The sequence below is a fragment of the Neodiprion virginianus genome, chromosome 3 (assembly GCF_021901495.1).
Source record: "Neodiprion virginianus isolate iyNeoVirg1 chromosome 3, iyNeoVirg1.1, whole genome shotgun sequence".
Classification (NCBI taxonomy): domain Eukaryota; kingdom Metazoa; phylum Arthropoda; class Insecta; order Hymenoptera; family Diprionidae; genus Neodiprion; species Neodiprion virginianus.
The window spans coordinates 15,921,174-15,936,488 of NC_060879.1; the positions used below are offsets into that span (position 1 = coordinate 15,921,174).

Consider the following 15,315-nt stretch of genomic DNA (forward strand, 5'->3'; position numbering starts at 1 on the left):
GTAGTCTGCTTTACAGGCTTCAAAAAATCGATTTTTCGTTTTTGTCTTAAATCTATTCCAAAACTATCCAAGAATATGTGTTCAAAATTTTAGAGGCCAATTCGACATATTTTCGAAGCTAGATCAGTTTTAGTGGCCGAGCGTCGAGCAGATGCGAATGCTCGGGCAGACCCGAGCGCGCGCGCTCCGCCCCTTCGTGTATTCTATTGTTTGACTATACTTGTATATACCTGAAACGATTGAACGGTCCTTTGAAATATTATTTGGAGGTTCTAGAAGGTCTGTGTTGAGTAGTTGTTGGGATAACGGTATACAATATAACGGTAAACTATAGCTCTCGGAATCGGCTTCTACACTGCTATTTGTAGCGTCAGCTTTCAGTTTCATTTTTGATTTTGCCGAGCGCACATCGAAATGTCAAGCTACCCGAAAGGTGATCGATGTAAAAGACAGCGTGCTGCGGAACCGCGAAATCGAAAATTTCACAGCAATCGTTTTACCAGTGTATCATCGGACGACGGACACACGAGTCGCAGTGAGCAAAAGTTGAAGGCAGCAAGCAGCGATGATATCATTATTCATTCATCGCACTGCTACCGCATTATTGAATTCATATCGGTGTTTCTCGCTCTTTCGGAAATCCCAATTTGCAGATCATGCAAACAAAAATTAACGTTGGCAGAAAGCGGTCATCGAGGCCTAGGATTTAAAATTGTTGTTCAGTGTATGTGTGGTCGACGCGAAATCCAGTCAGGACCATTTATAAATACCGGCTACGAAATCAACAGACGGATTGTTTTTGTTATGAGGCTTCTTGGTATCGGACGAGAAGGGATAAACGTATTCTGCGGCCTTATGGATATTTCTGCAGGTTTTACAAAATCTACTTATCAACAAATCGTCGAGCATTTGTACGCAGTGTCGAAGACACTGTTCGAGAGTACCTGCGAAAAAGCCGTCACAGAAGAGAAAGAAAAAAACGTTGAACATGGAAGACCTGCGAATCATTTGAAGGTTTCGGGCGATGGATCGTGGAAAAAGCGCGGTTATACTTCTTTGTACGGTGTCACAACGCTCATCGGATACTACAGTGGCAAAGTAATCGATCTCATTGTAAAAAGTGGTTATTGTCATTCGTGTACCATACATAAAAATAGTTTGGATGAAGATGCATTTGAGGAGTGGTATGAGGATAATGAAGACTCATGCTCCTCAAATCATACAGGTTCGTCTGGGAAGATGGAGGTAGATTCCATAACAGAGATGTTTTCGAGATCCGTCGAGAAATTCGGAGTTATGTACAGTAATTATATCGACTATGGCGACTCCAAAACTTTTACTGGAATCTTAAATAGCAATCCTTACGGGGACGAGTGCACAGTGACGAAAAATGAGTGTGTTGGACACGTGCAAAAGCGTATGGGCACTCGTTTACGGAATAAAAGAAAAACCGAGAAACTTGGAGGAAAGAACGGGCTAACGGAGAGTCTCATCAAGAAATTGACGATTTACTACGGTCTGGCAATTCGTCGAAACGTGAACTCAGTTGAAGGTATGAAGAGAGCTATTATGGCAACATTAGACCATTATTGTTCCAACGATAAAAAACCTCGGCATAAAAATTGTCCAGAAGGCCCGGAGAGTTGGTGCGAATGGCGCAAGGCTAAAGCGGCGAATAATCTGGCATCTTTCAAACACCCGGCAAGATTAATTAATGATAATGTAGAGAAGCACATTCGTCCAATTTACCAAGATCTTTCAAATGACGATTTATTGACGCGGTGCTTAGGCGGACACACTCAAAATTCGAACGAATCGTTCAATTGGCGCCTAAATCCGAAACACGTAAATTCCGGCTATAAAATCGTCGAAATAGCAGCAAATATGGCTACAGGCATTTTCAACGAAGGTTATTCAGCTGTGCTTTCTACCATGCAGCTCCTCGATATTGTCATCGGGCAGCAATGCAAAAATTTTGCTGACACCGTCGATGCTGAGCGCATAACGCGGGAGAACCGGCGCGTCCATCACCATCACTTTCCAGCAAGGAGGCTCGTACAGCTCGAAGATCGGAAAGCCTCCGCCAAAACGAGTTTTTTGAAGAAGAGGAAGGATTATTGTATGGCCCGGGGATAGCCGATTAAACATCTAATTAGTGTAAGTATCCAAAAACTTACATTTTTTTGGACCGAAAACTTTACAGCCCGTTTTCTCGAGTTTTCATTTTCACAAGTTTTGGAAAACGGTGCCGGCGATAGTAAAAACAATATATGTCCGATCGAAAAAAACCAAAGTGATCTAGCTTCAGTATTGAATTATCTTCTATTTGAACTAAAAAAGTTGAACAAAAGTACTATTTAAATTACTTGTTTTGCAACTTGAAGTGAATTTTTTTTTTCAAAAAAGTGAATTTTTTTTTCAAACTTCGAAAAAATTTGGAATTTCGTCATTTCTTCGGTATTTTTTTAGTTCATATAGAAAAGGAACTTATAAAAACTAAAAAAAATTTGGTTTCACTGTTTCAGATGCATCGCACGACCTCCATCACCGGCACCGATTTACGAGTGCACACTCCCGGCGCCCCAGAAAAATCGTTACAACTTTGGCAAATTTCAATAATTTGTAATAATAAAAATTGTTTTTTAAAGCTTGAATATAATATACTATCGTCTCAAAATTTCGTTTACCGCAATCATTTCCTTCCCTTTCAAAAAAATTGTTGAAAAAACGCTTTTTTTTCGGCTCCTAAAGCAGACTACTGCCTCAAACGGCAGCTGAGGGCTTGAAGAGACATGCACAGAGCTAGAACGAATCTTGCTGTCAGCCAGTTGGTCATCAGGAGCGAGAAATGACGGCCAAAGATGTGATGCTTGAGGTAATCAATCAGGACCTGACCACCAGAGCTTGTAAGTGATGAATTGGGTTGGAGTAAGGCCTCGAGAGGCACAATCTGCAGGATTATGTTCGCCAGAAACAAATTTCCAGGTTGCATCCGGCGCAGTTTGTTGAATTTGTTGCACTCGATTCTTCACAAACTCCTTCCAACGCATTGCATCACCGGTAATCCATGAGAGAGATACTGAAGAGTCAGTGCACAAGGTAACAGGGGCGTGTTGAAGCTGAAGAGTTGTTTGAACTCGAATGACGAGTTTGGTGAGTAGCAGAGCAGCTGATAATTCTAAGCGTGGAATTGTTTGACAATTGAGTGGAGCAACTCTTGTTTTGGAGCAGACAGGAGTTAGTGTTGATGATTCGGTAGCTGTAGATACTTTCACATAGACAGCAGCCGCCATTGCAGCCAGTGAAGCGTCAGAGAAATCATGTATCTCAACATGTGAGTTATCAGAGCGTAGATGGAGCCAGCGAGGGATTGAGAGTTGCGAGAGTTGAGATAATTCTTCGCGGAATGTCGTCCAGCGATATATGATCTGCGGAGTGAGCGTGTCATCCCATCCGACTTTTTCCTGTTACAAGTCTTGCATCGGAATTTTAGCACGGACGATGACTGGTGAGATCAAACCCAGTGGGTCAAAAAGTTGAGCCGTTGCAGAGAGTATGGTGCGTTTGGTTATGGCAGCTCTCTGCTGAGTGTGACTTGTGACCTTGAGTACGTCTGGTGCGTATTCGCAAGCAAGCCCCAGATTTTTTGTGGCAGATTCGTTGAATACATGCGAATCAGAGCTAGCAGATGACGTTGACTGGCGTTTGACAAATCTCGGATGATGACTTTTCCATTTGGATAGCGGAAAACATCCTCTGAGGCACATCTCTTCAACCTGATTAGTAATCTCATTAAGCGTATCCAGATCATCAGCACCACCAGTGATATCATCAACGTAACTACCTTTTTTGAAGGGTTCAGCAGCTGGTGGAAAGTCGTGGCCTTCATCTAGTTGTGGTTGCTGAAGCGTGCGACGTGAGAGATAAGGAGCTGGCGTAGTGCCGTATGTGACAGTAGAGAGCTCAGTATGCTGGATTTCTGAAGCTTCGTTGATCCACAATATTCGTTGAAACTTGCGATCATCAGGATGTACCAGGATTGTCGAAACATCTTCACCACGTCAGTAGAAAAGATAAATTGATAGAGACGAACATACAGCAGCACATCGAAGATGTCGTTCTTCGTTTTAGAACCCGTGTGAACTTAGTCGTTGATAGAGTAGCCTGAAGTGGTCTTGCAGGAGCCGTTGAATATCACACGGATCTTGTTGTTGCGCATTACGCCGTGATGTGGTAAATAGTAACCATCAGATAATGCGTTTGATAGTTGGACTTTCTGCATGTGACCCAGGGTCTCGTACTCGTTGAGAAAATCCTTATACAGATGCTGGAGTTCAGGTTGATGCGAGAGGCGATTGAGTAAGCGTGATAGTGAGTGTTGTGCGATGCCTTTTGAGTGTCCAAGTGGCGAAGCGTTTGATTTGAAGGGCGAACGCACAATGTAGCGACCAGAGCTGTCGCGAGAGTGAGTAGCGATGTAGTGAACTTTACACTCAGCTTCTTTAGCGCTGAGAGACTCTTGGAGAGTAGACGGGACTTCCTCGTACTCCCAGAATCTTGATATGAGGTCATGAAGCTGTGAGTTGGTGATAAGATGCCCCTTGATGCGCAGGCGAACTTGTTCTTGAATGATTGCCACTCGAGTAGTTCTCCGTTGAATGTTGGAGGCTGGATCGTAGGCAGCGGTGGATGAGCGGCCATTGTTTGAGCGAAAACAGAAAGATTGTGAGGCGAATGAGGTACAGGACGAGGTTCGAGCTCAGCCATACGACTCTTAAGCGCAGATTTGACCAAGACGTAGCGATTTAGTGCTTTGGTGTATCGCGCATCGTTGAAATAGTTGTGGGACATGTCAATGTCCTTGCAACCGGTGAGCTTGTCGTGGGCATCGGAGATTTTGTTCCACATTAACTCGAGCACTTCGAGTTTAATCTCGCAGTCAGTAAGTGGAGTTAGAGCATACGCCATGGCCGTCTCCTACTTCAGTGACCATGTGGTTGAGGCCACTCAGATGGGACTCGAACGTTACCACGTGCTTGGCGGACACCATAAATAATCTGGAGTATATTGGAGAACAATAAGACGTAAGTTGGCGATAAAGAGTGATATAAAAGGCGCGAATTGACAGTATATACGTCCTCTTGCAAGCTGTAGGCGATGGAGATGATGTAAGATGACCTTGACAGCAGGTGAATCCGTTTGAAAGTTTGTTATATGTCAGACACACGGTCTTACATACAGGTCTGGTAACTCCGGCACTTTTGAGTGGTAGAGGGTGTCACCGTTAGTGAGGCACACGGTCTTGTTTCCTATATATCCGCTAGGGGCGCCATTGGCCCGGGGTATGATAGATATAGATATATACCGATAAGATAACCTGCTCATCGAAGTTTTTGACAGTTCATAACTCAGCCTAAAGCGTGTAAACGGTGGATCATCTACACAAGATCTCAAACTGTCTCAAAAGTTGTGAGCCCTCGCTTGATGTTTATGGATTTTATTGACTTAAACATTTGAGGATTCCGTTGAAATAAAACAATTATCACGCCCGCCATGGAATGCTAATAAACATCTCAATCATTTTTTATTCACATCTTTCTTCATTTTTGAGTGTTATTCAGGATTGTTGATTCCGAAAAATCAGCTGTTCGGATCTGATTTATGATTGGCTCACCCCGAGGGGGCAGCGCTGCAGACGGCGAAGACTTATTGCCTCATTATCTGAGTCATTCCACACCCTACTAGTTTCCGGACCTGTATGTAAGACCGTGGTCAGACACGAATGACACAAGCGGATTTTCGCGCTAAAGGTCCAATTCTGGTATTCCACCAACGCAGCACAGTTTACGCAGTCACCAACGTTTTATTGATTTAAATTAAACCAAGCTACCCAATATCCGGCTCGAAGGACCAAAATGTAAAAAGAAAAGGGTTAAGCAAGTAAGAGTTCGGTGAAATATACTGGGACCTGGGTGGCTTGAGTTTACCAAAAGCACTTAACAACTTCGTTGCAAACAATTTTAATCCATTCAATAACAATAATTCATTTAATAACAATAATTAACTAGTCCAAATACAAAATAGATCACGCATTCACATGCCATGTGGTCTGAAGACACACGCCAGCCAAGCGAGAAGCAAACATGCAGAAAATAGCAGAAAAACAGCAGCGCTGCGCAGGTTAGAGTATATATAAGAAAGATAGAGAGCGCTTAGAGAGAGAGAGAAGCATGTTGGTGCTGGCATGCCACCTAGATCGATGATCCAGTTATGGCAGTCGATAATGTAGCGGAGGGCGGGAGATTTGAACAAGTACCCTCAAAAGTTGTCGCCAATGCTTCAATCAGAAAATGCGAATCGTAACCTGACAGATTATGGAATATCACCGGGATAGGATGTGAGTTGTGAAAATTTAGATTACAGCCTCGGTGAGTAGTACCACGGTACTTGCCAGTGAAATGACAGTGATCACAATGTTTGACGTCTTCGAGCGTAAACGGTTTTTCGCAAATGTGACTCACCGTTGATAAATTAAATTCGTTAAGTTGATTGTAATTGAGCGGTTCTATGGGTACAATCGTTTCGAAATACTTTTCTAACGAATGTGCCAATTTCTCCAACTCATTCACAGACCATTGGATGCAAGTCTCTCCACGGTTAATTTTGAACGTTGAAATGGAATCGTCGAAAGCGCAATGGAGGTAATATGTTACGCTGAACGGAACATGGTTCTGGTAAATTGTTCTATTTTCTGACACTTGAATATGAGTAGGTTGCAAAAAACATTTAAGATCCGCGTGAATGCAGAATGAAACGGTTTTATTGTGCTTGAAATTTCTGAATTTCAATATTTTTTCCTCCTCTATGGGTAATTCAACTTTGGTCTCGTTCAAACTCTTGCATCAAACTTTGTGCTTTGTTAAACAACTTTCAGATTAAAAGTGAGTCAAACATCTATCACATAACCAAGTACGATCATTACGGTTAGAAATTTGAGAAATTGTTAATCGAGACAGATTTCGAATACAAGAAAAATGAAAGATTCTATTTCTTTCATAATTTTCCATATCAACATCATCGCCATCGTCAGTGATTTCAGTTTCTGTCGCTAAAAGACGAATTACAGGTTCATCAGACTCATTCTCACTCAGGTGAATCGGTACTATTTCACTTTTTCTCGGATCACCTTGGTTTATACCATAAACGTTGATGAAAAGTCCATTAAGTTTCTCAAATTTTGAAACGGTGTTTTTGTCTAGAGACATAGGAAACTTTATACCATCATACCGTAGCACTAAGCTGAAATGCGGGTACGAGCTAGTCGCGTTGGAATTGTTGTTCTCGGCTGAGAACAGAGCTGCGGTGACCGACCAAAGAAAGCAGTAAGAGTCGTTGTTTCTGATGTTTACCACAGCCTTCTTATCACAGATATGCTCAGGTAACGGGGTGTGGGTATACAGACCACCTCGTAGTGGTGTATACTTGTTAATGTTGACGACAAGATTTATAATTTCAAGTAACGACCAGCCTGAATCCTTTTTCTGAAAATCTTCCACCCTTTTCAACAAACGCGCTGTCGCGTTTCCGATGAACCATTCGTTGGTTAATGTCCGTTGTCTGGAAGATCATTTCATTTCTCGTATTAAAAAATTTGATCTCTTCTACTGTGTGATAATCTTTTCTTACTTCAAATTTACGAGCCAGGATAACGTTGGCTTTCAAGCTCGTGTCTTTCTTTAAAGTGTTTTTTAGTCTTGTCATAGCTAGTACCTTTGCGTCTTCTAGAAATCTCTCCACATCTTTATGATTCAAATTGACGATGGATCCAGTTCGAATTCTCCCCTCAAAAGCTGATTCCAAATCTTTCCAGTGAACTCGATCGCTTCTTCTGTCTTTCCGCGTACCTCCACCCGTTTTCTGACGACGTTTGAATTTTTCCGCGAGCACTTTCAAGAGTCCGATCTTTGTGATAATTCTCGTCTTTTCTCCAATCGATGAAGCCGTTCGCAAAATTTTATTGAGAAGCCAAATATTATGACTTCCGACTTTTATCCATTTTTGAATTTCTGCTATTGATGATGATGATTTGCCCAAGATTTTGTACACCGATTCCATAATATCGATCAATCTTTAACACTTTGTGGATGCCATCTTTTGCTTTTTCCTCACGTATACTTGACAAGTTGATACTGAATGATCATTTGCAGTGATGAGCGTCCTTTTCATAGGGCAGCTGTACGTATGTTGTGTGTGCGCGCGAAGCTGTCCGTGTGCGTGGAGCGGTACGCAGTAGCAATTACATAAATCGATATAACGACATTTGGTGAACATGGGGACCACCCTACGATATCGCATTTTTATGTTTGCAAAACATTAACATAAGGGTTCATTATATAAGACGGCAATTCCTGGACCAGCTCATTGGCAGTCAAACTCAAGTGATGTAAAGTGTCTTGTACCTTCGGATATACTTTGCCAGAAAAGAAACGGTAAGTCCTCATACCAATCGCTACCTGATGTCAATTTTTCAATTTATCTCACTCCTCCACTTCTTTTGTAAAAAAAATTAGATATATTTCCAACTACTTAGGACACTTCGGGTGATTCAAAATAAAAAAAACATTCACAACTACTCACAAATCTCCAAACTCAGCTTAATAGCTTCTGAATTCGTTTCTGACTGTAACATTTTTCAACTACTCAAACATCTTGAAATTTTCCGAATATACCTTTTTTTGATAAACGTCATGTTTCAACGTACACATTTTTGGAATTCAAATTTTTTTTTCCCCAGACCATGGTACCCAACTTTTTGGACCTACCGCCAAGTCCAGAGCCGAAGCCACACGATGCGATGTTTCCGGAACCTGATTTACCAAATATACGCCGCATATATATACATCACAACATTGAGAGGCGGCTCAACGATGAACAACTAACGGAACTTATACACCTTGTTTCGCAACTTGATATCGTGGTTCATGGTGTACAAACCTTTTTTGCCTTTATTGACACTTTGATACACCTAACTTACGATGAGTCAGGTGATTTCTGGCTGCACGAAACCACGTTGTGAATTCTTTGAATAAATACGTTTATTCAACAAATATCAATGAAACTTACCTTATTCGTAACTTGTTAAAACGAAATCTCAATACTCAGCTCGACCTTGCATCTCATCCTTAACAAAACCGTACTCTAAGATCATGTTTTGCATTGCAAGAGCGATAGTAATCCGACGCTGGAGGATCCGAGGCTTTAAACGTACGCTAACTCAGATGCTGGTCTACCTTGTACTCTATCCTTGACTGAGTCCGCTTAAACCTCATCGGCAAATTCACGTTACAGTTACAAGGTGCAAACGCAGCTTGCAACCCTTCATCGTTGCTTATTGGTGTTTGGAATAACATTTTCTTAGATTTTAAGACTTAATTCTAATTACAATTACAAGGTACAAACCGTATGTAGAGTTGAAGGTATACAGGATGGCTTAACGTTAAATGAAAAATACTTATAATTTCAATTTTTTTGGAGTTTACTCCTTAAGAAACGATTTGAGTTATAGGGCCCCGTGCGGATATTTTATGGGGAGTAAAATCAAGTGTAACACGGAAACTTGAGGCGTTATAGAAAGAGACAAACATATATATTGAACGTGCAAAAGAATGAGATGGAATGCATTAGACAGCGTATCCTATACTCGGGGTCTCCTCTTTGTGCGGTGCTTCGTAGTCCCACTGTATAGTTCACTACCTCTGGTCTGAGAGTTGAATGTGTGCGTATGTTTGTACGCGTGTGTTGTGTGCCTGCGTATTACGAAGTTCTGCCGCAACTTGTATACTGCTGCCGAGTACAGAGTATGCATGCTGTATAATAATAGTTATTTATGCTACATGTGGGATAAGCAGTAAATAATCGGACAGTCGTGTTGTTGCGACATGAGCGTAAGGTTTATAAAGCATTCGTATGAAGACGAGTGTGGTAGATGTCGCTACGAGCCGTCAGGCGAGTTACGACAGCCACACGAGTTTTCATATGAATGTCTCATAAACCTTACAGCGAATCATATTTGCTACTTATCCCACACGCAGAATACAATATTTTTTACAGAAACTGATCTGGAAGTCGAATATGAGAGGAATATAATATTTTAAAACTTGAATTGCTATAGCGGCATCAGATGGCGTTTGAGTAGTTTGTAGTAAAGTGAAAAAGGTAGAGTGACTTTAATACAGACTGTACTCGTGTGGTTATATTTCTATAGTAGTATAGTTTAGGTGGAATCTGTGCAGTTATCTGATACTTAACCGATTATGTGCGTTTATGAAACACATATAGTCAAGTATGCGATTACTGTGTATTTCGGAGATAACATACAGCGCTCGAAAAGTCAACTTCCAGAGTAGGTGTTGTAAAATACATACCGGGACAATCTCTTGAAACTATACATATAATGCGCATGCGCGAGTTTTATCGGCTGCTCGGGCAGGTTGGCCACTCCGAGTTTCAGCTGTCAAACTCTGTTTCTGGCGGCGTAGTAGTTCATACGAATTTTTGAGGTTAGAATCTCAAACAGTCGAGGTAGTGACTCGGAAAGTTGATGCTAATGCTCTTTGAAAATTGGCTTTATTCGACTAAAATGAGAAATCTGTTTAAATGTTGGGTGCTTGGAAGAAACGCAGCAGGTAGGTGCAAACACTTTATTTAATCATTTTTATTATTTCGTACATTAGAAATAACAGTGGAATTTTTATCTATCAACAGGTGATACGACTAAAATAATTACATCTCTGATATTCACTGTTATCTGCCCATTCAATTTGTCAGACGTACAAAGATCATCGCCACTTTCAAGCAACTAAGCAACTTTCTCACTCTTTTGTGATTTCAGGCGGTAATATTGAATTTTATCACTTTCGAAAATGAGACATTAAACCGAGCGTTCAAGAAATTTAAATATCTCACTATCTGTAACGGAACTGTGAATCTTTTTTTTCTTGAAAATAGTTCAACAAAATTTACGAATAGTCGATAGTCAATGTATTTTTTCCGATTAACAAATTATTGCTACTACTATTTAAAATTTCCGAATGATTATCAGAATTTATTTCGCAAATTTTCAATGATGTTCGATTAAATAAATGAAGGGAACCTAATACTCAAATTGAAAATTCAAGTAATATTAGATTTATTAAAATGATTTCTGTATTTCATGTAAGTGCGGTTCGAAACAAAGAAAATCTAATCGAAAGCGTAGAACTCAGGAACGTAAATCACATCCTGTGACACAAGTTGAAAATCAAGTTTCTCAAAATGCGCCTTAATGTCACAATTAGCTTCAAGGACAATCATGTTTTAGAGTAATGTCAATTTTAAAGTAATGTAAAGATTGTGTCCCTTGTTCCATCAAAATAAATGAATATCTAGTTTTTAACGAAGTTTATGAAGATTTTTTTCCAAATAATGTAATCCGATACAATATCTTGTTTATAGTCCTCCGAACATCACCTTCTAACAAGGATATTTGGAAAGAGTCTCTTTGTTGCAGAAACCATTATAAAATTCTTGGTTTTCAATTCGTGCTATTGAATAACTCTGTGTTTCAGGATCCATTTTCAATCTCAAAATGGGATTTTTTTTGCTCCAGATAATGCTAACATGAAATGCAGAAATAATAGCGGTACATGGAGATTCACAAGCTTTCAGTCTTAGCGTAGGACCCTATAAAGAGTGTAAAATTGAATTCGGTTTCAAGTTATCGTGCAACTAGCTAGCCAGATGACACCGTCAACTAAGATTAAATTTAAAGACATTTTTAACTGAACTTATTTAACAGTTCTAGATTCAGATTGATTCAGTATGCCTAGCAAAATTCAACCCTACAATCTAATTGAGGACTTGAAAAACTATTTATCTGAATTCAATGCCAAAGAGAGTAAAAGTAAGCTTCAAAATAAGATACCAAATCAAATGGTATAAAGTTTGAAAAACAATGCTGGTCAATAATAATGCTTAAATTACAATGGTGCACAGAATGATTCCTCGGTAGAATGAATTGGCAGCAACGGTTAAGTAACAAACTTATCGCTATTGGCTCGATCAAAGTAAAATGATGGGATATTCAGCCATTATGATCTGTAGTATATCCCGCTCTTCAATTTTGCCTCAACTGATGTTAAGAAGGTGGCGATGGCCTGATAAAATTCACTCTGGCACCTGATGTCTGACGAAACAACCAGGTTCGATGGTTCTAATGATTGCACCGCTCGAGAAACCAGGATCCTTGCCACCTAAACGTTTTGACCATCAGGTAAGACATAATTTTCCTCGTGTTAATTAAAGTTTAAACTTCGAGCCTACTGAAAAAAAAAACAATTTCATCATTGAATCCATGTTAAAATATTGTCATTGTCAAAGATCACGTAATTGGAAATTTACTTACATGCTTCCATGCCTGACAAATTTAGTCCCGCTTTGACAATGAATTATTTCGTACCTGAAAATATTAGAAGCTATTATTATCAAACAGGATCTTTCGGTATTTTTGAAGGCAAAAGAAACGGCAGCACTTTTTGAAAGGCCACCAATGGCCAGACGAGGGGTGATCAGAAGAGTGGAGATTGGTCTCCCAGTGTTATCGGACGATTGTCTTGTAAGTTATTGTTTTGTTTCCTAATTTTTCATTAATAGCATGATTTACACTGTAATATTAACTGTTGTTCTTTTTCTCTTTTTATTCTTGGATATCTGGTGAACCCTCTTTGTTAACGGAACATTGATTGTTGTACAATGGAACTGCAAAAACTTTGTCAACTAATCAATGATGTCGGCGAGGTTTTTTGTGAGTATTGTGTCGGGTACGTTTTCTGTTAATTGCTACTCTTTGTCCTCCTAAGCTTCGTGTTTAAGATGAATAATTTCTTTATTCCTTGTTACTCATCTCTTTTATTTATTTCATGTTCATCGGCACTAATTACTGACTTCTGGAGCACTGCACCGTAACGAATCTACTCTGGAAATACCTTCTACTGGGTCTCAACCATTCATTTATTTTTAATTTTATGTAAATAAAGAATCTGTTCACAATAAACATTGTTTTTACTTACCTACCTCTGTTTGTCCAGATTCCCACTTGTTAATGACATTTCACGTTGAATGTCAGATTTCTTCTTTCAATAAATAACACCCAATTTCTGTATCATTTGATATTTGCTTTTCCGTTAAATTCTTTATTGCGTCGGTTGAATATCTTCCGAAATCAACCACAGTATTGCTGAACGATACTATTCTTCTTGAACAATTCACGCTACGTAAAAATAAACAGCAGCATAACCTCAATCCACGGCTTTACGCGCGAGAGAATTACAGCTTTTGTTACATTTTGTGTACGTTGGCGCCTTGCTTAGCAGATGAAAACATCACCGCGGCGCGATTTCACCGACCAATGAGATTAAATTATTTGGCGCATGCGCGTTATATGTATAGTTTCAAGAGATTGTCCCGGTATAGTAGCATTTATTGTATCGATACAACGTACGCAAACATCAACGTAACCATCAACTTTCAATGTTTTGATTTTAAAGTTTTCTTGTACGTCTATGCATTGATACGTGTATTTTTATGTACTACGCTTTTATCGAAGTAACATAAATAATCCGAATAATTACAGATATATGTTTGGTTCTCTTATCATTTTGGAAGATGCGTTCATTTACCCTCTTTTTCTATTCGATATATATATATATATATCATAATTATCGTTCGTAAGGAGTAAACTCCAATCGTGCGTCGGAGCTGACACACACACTTTTTTTTCTCATTGAACGTAACACTACTACAAGATACTGGATATGTGCATGTGACACTTAGATTATGCGTAAATGAATTCAAGTTGACCATACGGTACACCGAGGTAGCGTAAATGCAACCGTGTGTCCTTACTGGCTGTCGTCACCTTTTGGAACAAATCATCATCTTCTTGGAGGGCTTTGGTCAGCCGGTTCGGTAGAAAAATCGTGAAAGAATCATCCAAGTTCAGAACCACTTTGTCACCGAACTTCGTCTTTACTCTACGAACGCCGCTGACCGATATTCGAAGTATACTTTGAGGTCCGAAAGCTTGTTCAAGGGCAGAAGTGTTTCCAGGCGAGCGACTTCGTTCAATTTTGAAAAGTCCATCTTGGTCACTGTCGAGTTGTATGTGCTCAAATTTTCTTGTGAGTTGATTGAGGTCAGATCTGATTATCAGCAGATGTTTTACTTCTCTAATATTCTTGATGAGCAGTTCTAGTCTTCTTTAGTTCACGTTGTTGTTCTAGAGCACTTTTTATTTGCAAGAGAAACAGCTTCAGACTGACGCTGAAGTTTTCGGTTCTACATTTTACAATACTGCTACCCAACTGCATTCGCAATTTGGTGGGGGCAAAGAATGTCACATGAATAATATCATGAAAGTGAACGAAAAAATTCTCAGAACCATTAATTTTGGAATATCACGTGGTTGATATTGTAGGAGAAAAATTTGGGACGGTTAATATCAGAAAAAAAGTTCTTACTGCGAAAAAGAATGTCACGTGGACGATAACGTACCGACATCCGAGTGGGTAAAAACAATTCTCAGAACCATTAATTTTGGAATGTCGCGTGGTTGGTAACGTGGGAAGAGAATATGAGGTGGTTGATGTTACACATTAGCAGTCCTACCGTGGGAAAAGAATCCGAGGTGGTTGATGTTACACATCAACGACATCCGAGTTGGTGAAACACAATTCTTAGAACCATCAATTTTAGAATGTCGCGTGGTCGATAATGTGGGAAGAGAATGTAAGGTGATTAATGTAACACATCAGCAGTCCTACCATGGGAAAAGAATTTGAGATAGTTAATGTTACACATCAGCAGTCCTATCGTGGGAAAAGAATGCGGGACAGTTACCGACATCCAGGTCGGTAAAAAAGTTCACGTCCCCCTGCTGCGCCCTCAACCGTTGGCAGGCGAGCACAACATAGAGACTCTGACCTTCACTCGGTAAGATTGTCGGTAAAGCAGCACGATTTTGACCTTCGACCGATAAGAATTGTCGGTAAAGCAGTGCGACTTTTGACCGTCGACCAATAAAATTGTCGGTGAGGTTGCACGTTTTTGCCCTCAAGTCTGTACGGCAGATTGTGACGTCATCGCGGTGAAGAGTTGGAGTCTGGTGAGGATGTCGATAAGTGTCGGTAAGAGGAATCTGTAAGCAGAACTCTCCTTGTATTACTACTTACGGAATTATCTTGTGAATCTACTCAAGTTGTGCGTATATAAACTCTATAC

General features: G+C 40.0%; 1 protein-coding gene across 1 annotated transcript; it reads right to left on the reverse strand.

Annotated features, from left to right (window-relative positions):
• Window positions 1-3,467: 3,467 nt before the first annotated feature.
• On the reverse strand, window positions 3,468-4,968 carry LOC124299591 (uncharacterized). Its single transcript, XM_046752858.1, has 3 exons — window positions 4,619-4,968; window positions 4,165-4,556; window positions 3,468-4,051 (listed from the first exon to the last, which is right to left on the reverse strand). The coding sequence occupies exons 1-3, from the start codon at window positions 4,966-4,968 to the stop codon at window positions 3,468-3,470; spliced, it is 1,326 nt and encodes a 441-aa protein (XP_046608814.1).
• Between the last annotated feature and the right edge of the window lie 10,347 nt (window positions 4,969-15,315).